The sequence below is a fragment of the Acanthochromis polyacanthus genome, chromosome 4 (assembly GCF_021347895.1).
Source record: "Acanthochromis polyacanthus isolate Apoly-LR-REF ecotype Palm Island chromosome 4, KAUST_Apoly_ChrSc, whole genome shotgun sequence".
NCBI lineage: Eukaryota > Metazoa > Chordata > Actinopteri > Pomacentridae > Acanthochromis > Acanthochromis polyacanthus.
Window position 1 is genome coordinate 18,353,748 of NC_067116.1, and position 6,000 is coordinate 18,359,747.

General features: G+C 41.3%; 1 protein-coding gene across 1 annotated transcript in view; it reads left to right on the top strand.

Moving 5' to 3' along the window:
• znhit6 (zinc finger HIT-type containing 6) overlaps positions 1–6,000 on the top strand; it is a 54,454-nt gene extending 48,454 nt beyond the window's left edge. The window contains exons 9-10 of the mRNA XM_022214966.2: positions 698–822; positions 5,191–6,000. Coding sequence (XP_022070658.2) covers positions 698–822; positions 5,191–5,531 — 466 coding nt within the window. The 3' untranslated portion in view covers positions 5,532–6,000. The remainder of the gene's footprint in view (positions 1–697; positions 823–5,190) is intronic.

A 6,000-nucleotide genomic window follows, 5' to 3' on the forward strand; every position in this document is an offset into this window, starting at 1 on the left:
GACTGCTTTGATTGGCTTGGGTGGGTGTCTAGCCCGCGCGGCTCTCAGTCTCGTTGTGCTTTTAGCAAAACTAACAATGTCTCAATAATGTTTGGTTTGACAGGGAATGGAGAGGGGGCCAGTAGTATGCGTATCCAAATTACATATATGTATTGTCTTTTGGTGATGGCAGCCTAAGCTTGATGGATTTGAATCAGTTGAGTGTAGAGGCAGTCCATGCCTCCCAAAAATCCAGTGAACTATTTAGTCTGGTGATTTATGACCATTTGTAATGCATGACAGGAACACTCTGAGAGGAGACTAGACTGATGTCATGTGGTGTAGAGCTGAAGGAGGGCTAGAAGATCTGCTTCACATGCTTGTGAGAGATGTTGTTGATTCTTGGTAAGATTGGTTTCCATCTCTTGAGACACCACCAACCAGGATCCTTACTTTGCCAAACCATGACTCAAATCCCTATCAATCCTTCAGTGATCCTCGATGACAAATGTGTGACAGGCGCCTAGAAAAATGAAAAGCTGCAGTTTCCAGTTAGGAGTTTCAACATTAGTTGCAGTTTTTGTTCTGTCTTGGTTGCTGTAGCACCTACAGTGAGGTTAGCATCACATCATTTAGCTATCGTATAATTGCAGTATTTTTTATGTTGTCTTGTAATCACTCTTTTGTCTTTTTTGTTCTTCAATTTGATCTGAAACAGGTACCATGAGTTGAACATTCACAAGAGCCTAAGGGATAACTTGAGCTACAAAACACTGATTGAGTATCCTGTGCTTCATGTTGTACTCCGAGATCACTGGAAGGACTATCCACTAAAAGGACCAGGTAAAAAAAATACACCCTTATCTGACTCCTAGATTAACACTAACCTGCTGCTTTCTTAGCACAAAAATAAATTCTCCCTCACTGTGTACAGATTAATGCTTCCCTTTTTGTCTCTCTGCTGACTTCTAAACCTGCGCTTTTAGTATCCAAACCAAAGAGTGACTATATGATATGAATCAAAACAATGCGTAGCCCCAAAACCAAAGCTTCTCTCCACTCCCCCCGATTCCAACAGCATTGTATCATGTCCTGGTTTCTCCAGCTGAGGCTTTAAGACTCGGTTCCCTTATTTTTCACTATGGCAACATGGTACCCCAACGGAAATGAGCGTGTTCTGCTCAGCATCACACGCACCAACTTAACCTCAGCAGCAACTGTGGCCAGAAAGAGGATCAAACATGGCTTACAGTCGAACAGTGACCTCATGAGTAGTGAAATGACAGAAGATGAGAAAACAGGAGATCAGTGTTTGCTTTTTTACACCTGAGTGCCAGTTTCTTCCAATGTCGGGTGTCAGTCATGTCAAAACATGACTGCATAGCACGAAGAAGTACTCTCATCGATTTATTCCTTCTCAAATGTGCAGAGTGTGGTCATACTGCTTGTATCAAAGGAGGGTTGGTATGGTCACCAAAGACCACACAGACCCCGTATCATTACAGTGTCAGACCCAGACGGGCTGAATGACGAATGGTGTAATTTTGGTCTGAGTGTGTGTGCTTTTAGTGATAAGGCCTCGGTGCTACACTGTTTTCCTATAATGTTAGCTATAGAAACATCCTGATAATTACACATGCTATGGCCTGGGAAGCTGGGCAGGAAGTGATAACAAGCAATCGGACACTGTGGCAGCAGCATATCTACTGAGGATAAAGTGATGTTGAGGGTCTGGCAGGTTCCCAAACATACAGCCAGTATTCTGGTTGAAATTACATTCAACCAGTTAACTGACCTTAAGGCTATGCCCATCAGAACACATTTCTGTTTAAAAACACGTACCCTCTGTGTTCAGTCTTCTCTAAAGTTTTAGGACTCTTTAATCAAAGACTATGGTTCTAAAACAGAGATTTTTGGAAACAGACACATGTTCGCTTTCAAACTGGGTCTTTGAGTCACATGTGTCATCCCTGATTAGTTGCAGTGTTATCGCATAGCTGTTTCCTGGAAGAAAACAAACACATCAGCCTTGACTACCAGTTGTTAATTCAACATGGATAATGAATTACAGGCATTGTTGACCGTGTTGTCTCTGCGAGCAGCTGCTGTGCAGTTAAGGAAATCCCTGGTTTTTCTTTTAGCCAATATTTTCTACAACTAAGCAACCAGCCTCCTGCTTCATGTTCACACTAGCACCTGCATGCTCAGTGTAGTTGAATGGGTTATGCTATGATATGATGATTTGCATTTTCAGACATATTTGTATGCACAGAGATTAGTTCTGAAACAGTTTATTTGCTGGAAAGATTATTTAGGTTCTAAAACAGTTTGAAATCAAAACATATTTTGTGGATGTGGCTTGAGCTGGCATCTCTGTTATTTTGCTCTTGTTCAGGTCATTTTATGATATTACCTTTTAATACATTACTCACAAAGCACAGTTTGTGACTCACAAGTTGCCAACTTATTATTGATGATCTGTACTCAACAAAAAGACAAAGTTAAAGCCAATTATTCTCAGGTTTATATGATGTCAATTACTTCAACTTCTCCTTGTGGGATACACCCTTTGACAGTTTAGCAGTGAGGTGAAAGCAGGCTTTTTTAATCGTTAAGGTCAGTCCATGCTTTCTGCATATTTGTGAAGGGTCTGTGTGGTGTACATTTTGTCAACAACCCAAGTCCATGAGAGCCCGTACAGAGATTCTGAATGTAGCCTAAAATTGTGACTGTAGACTACAAGTGTGCCAACTATGCATGTGCCAGTAAAAAAAATGGTACTCAAACCAAATGCTTGTCCCAAGATAAGGCTGTGTGAGGAGATTCTCCATCATCCACATCCTTTAAATTAACCCTCAAAAGAGTTATAATTGAAGTAGTCAGTGCTGGACTTGGGAGATGCTTTGATTTGTACATGCATTTGTAGAGTCGTTGACAAAGGGAAGTTCTAACCCGTCCAGTAGTCCTGTGCTGTGTCCACCAGTGTGCTCAACACAGCTTCTGACTGCCAGGCCTAAGCAGTCCTCTAAATGCTCATACAGGTACATACTTAGGTCTTGGTTAACTCAGAAAGCAGCCCTAGTTTAAGTTTAAGTTCAAGTTTATTTTGCATGCAATTTGATCCGAGTCATTCAATATTTAATATTTGCCGATACTGCATCCCATGGCAGGACCATGTTCCTAGATCATACACACTTGAAGTAATTCAGATTGGCAGTAGTACCTGGTTGTGCCACCAGGTGGAGCCTCTTCCTGTTTAATGCTGTACCGACCAGAGGAGGTGAGCAGTTCCAGTAAAGCAGAGAGCTTTGTGGAGGGATTTAGTTAGTAAGGGGGCACCAGGACAATGTATTCAGTGACACTTAATGACATCTGGTCAGCACACACAGGTTAAATCAAGTCAGGATCATCTAGGGTGGCATTCCCATATTCTAGTGCAGGGGTCAGCAACCCGCTGCTCCGGAGCCGCATGCGGCTCTTTCAGCCCTCTGTTGTGGCTCCCTGTAACTTTGGAAAATACATTGTTCTGCCTTTCAGGGGCGTTTCAATGCATTTTAATATAGAGAATTTTATTGTGAAATTACCGCTCTTACTTTGACGTATCACTCCACCGGATGTGGTGTGCCTGTGACATGAGAGCGCAAAGCTGATGAAGAGAGACAACACGGAGCTTCCGATTCCCACACGTTTCATGCCTTTTTTAAAATTTTACTCCTGGAGAAGCAACGCCTGTAGTTTCACATCGTTTTGTACTCAAGAATGGCAAGGCTGTATATTAAAGCTCCACTCCAAGAAAGACACGTCTTTGAGTCAAAAGTACTCATGATAGGGTAATACACGTTACTCGAAAGAACACGGCTCGATGTCACATCCAGGCAGCAGGTCAGAGAGTCAGAGGAGTGTCGTCTTGGAAAAATAGGGCAGCGACTTACCGGAGAAAAGTTATTAGCTTAAGATAAATAGATTTTACAAGTTAAATAGACATTCGCAAAATATTGATTTCCAGCTAACATTATGTAAGGAGCAAAAATGACATTAACCAAGTAAGATACATATTAGTGGAAGGACACAATTAAAAAATGAATCTATCTAATTGGAGGCTTTGTAATTAAGTAATCAGGACTGATTAACAAGGGCATAGAGGTAAAAAAAAAAAGATATATGCAGCGTTGTCTTCATTTTAAATGCCAAAAGGATTTTGCGGCTCCCGGTGTTTTCTTTTCTGTGGGAAACGGGTCAAAATATGAGGAGACGTCTTTGCAGCCTGTATTGTGCGTCTGTGGCTAAAATAACAATACGAGCTCAGACAAATGTCCAGTGTACTAAATTTGCAATACAAAGAAACCTATCATTGTTAAATTTATGATACCAGTTTGATAAAAAATTGCTTCGATCAAGGACATCCCTAAAGTGTAATCTAAATTAAAGTCTGAGTACTCGAAATCATTTCATTATTTCTTTATTAATTCAGTTAACAATTCAGTATTTGTTTTGGGGCATTTTGTGTCTTTTTTGACAGGAACAGGGGAATGACATGAATGAACCAAGGCTCCGTCTGTTAGTGCCTCTGTGGTATGCATCGTAACCACTTGGCTATCAGTTCGCCCCATGTACCTCAAATTTAATGGGCAAAATGGTGTGCACTAGGATTTCTGGAAGTAATGATCCATACCAAAGACAAATAGTTAATGAGGAACAGACATAGCTTTTTATTGTTTTGCAAAGAAGAAAAGCTGAATCGTATTAATCCTTCATTTTCAGAGCTCTGTTAGATAACCAGGCGAAAATTTTAAAGGGATTTTTACACGGGGTTTATGTGCATGATTGCATGTGTTTTAGAATTCATCGGACTGTAGGGACATCATGTTGGGGGATAATTGCTTGAGTCACAATTATCGTTTTACAGTCGTTTATTCTGCGGCCTTTCTTTCACACGTCCACCCTACTTTGTTGCATAACTAATTGCTTGGCATGTTGCCTCATCCTGGAATCCAGCTCGAAGCCAAACCATAGCATCATCACTCTCCAAACTGTCTGTACTGTCGATTTCTTTCTCACCATTTCTGCCAAGCATGACCCCAGCTGTGCTCTAACTATTCGAGTGCTGTTCACTCTGATCACTTTTGAATATGTTTGGACATGTAAGAATTTTACTGTTGGCAGTAGCCGTGTTTAATCATGTTATATGGGAATGTGGTGATATTGTTTCAGCCGAACCTGCATCAACCTGCACTGGTATTGCAACAAAAAATGATGGGATGAACAAAGAGAAGGAGGTTGAGACCCAAGTTGCACCATCACCAGGAAGCAACATCTGGACTCAAGAGACCACTCCTGAAACTCAACCCCCAAAGGAGAAAAGAGCAAAGAGAGAAGCAGGGGAGGAAGAACAAGAGGAAGGAGAGATTATAGACAGCAGTGATGAAGAGGAGGAGGATGGAAATGTTGACGTGAACACCTCATGCCATAGGAGCTGTGATGATCCCAAAAGCCCTGCTAATGACTTGGAGGTGATTAAAGATGAGCCAGCAGTCAGCGATGTTCAATGTTGATGATGGTGTTAATAAACACAGTGACAGCAGCAGGGATCTGTATATAAATGAGCACATTACTGTTCTACTGATGACAGTTCAGCTGCCAACGAGAGTGCTGAGGTCAGCATGACTAAGGCGGATGCTGTGAAGGAGCCCCAGCGCTTCATGTCCATCACTGTCGAGATGAAAATGAGTCAGCTAATGATGCTGACAGCTGGGGAATGGAATGATGATGCCAGATGTTGATGGTGAAATGAGTGACAGGGCAAATGTAGCTGTCAGGAAGTCATCAATGTACAGTCAAAATACAGTGGACCAATGCAAACCAGCAGTTTTTTACAGCGATTACAGTGAGAAACAAGGACAACGATTTTCTAACTGTATCGCTTTATATACACGTTGATTTATTTCAGTATTGTTTATATTTTGTTTTTGGCTAATTTGATTGGAATCGTGTTTTCTCAAATAAAATCTGTTTTGAAAGATG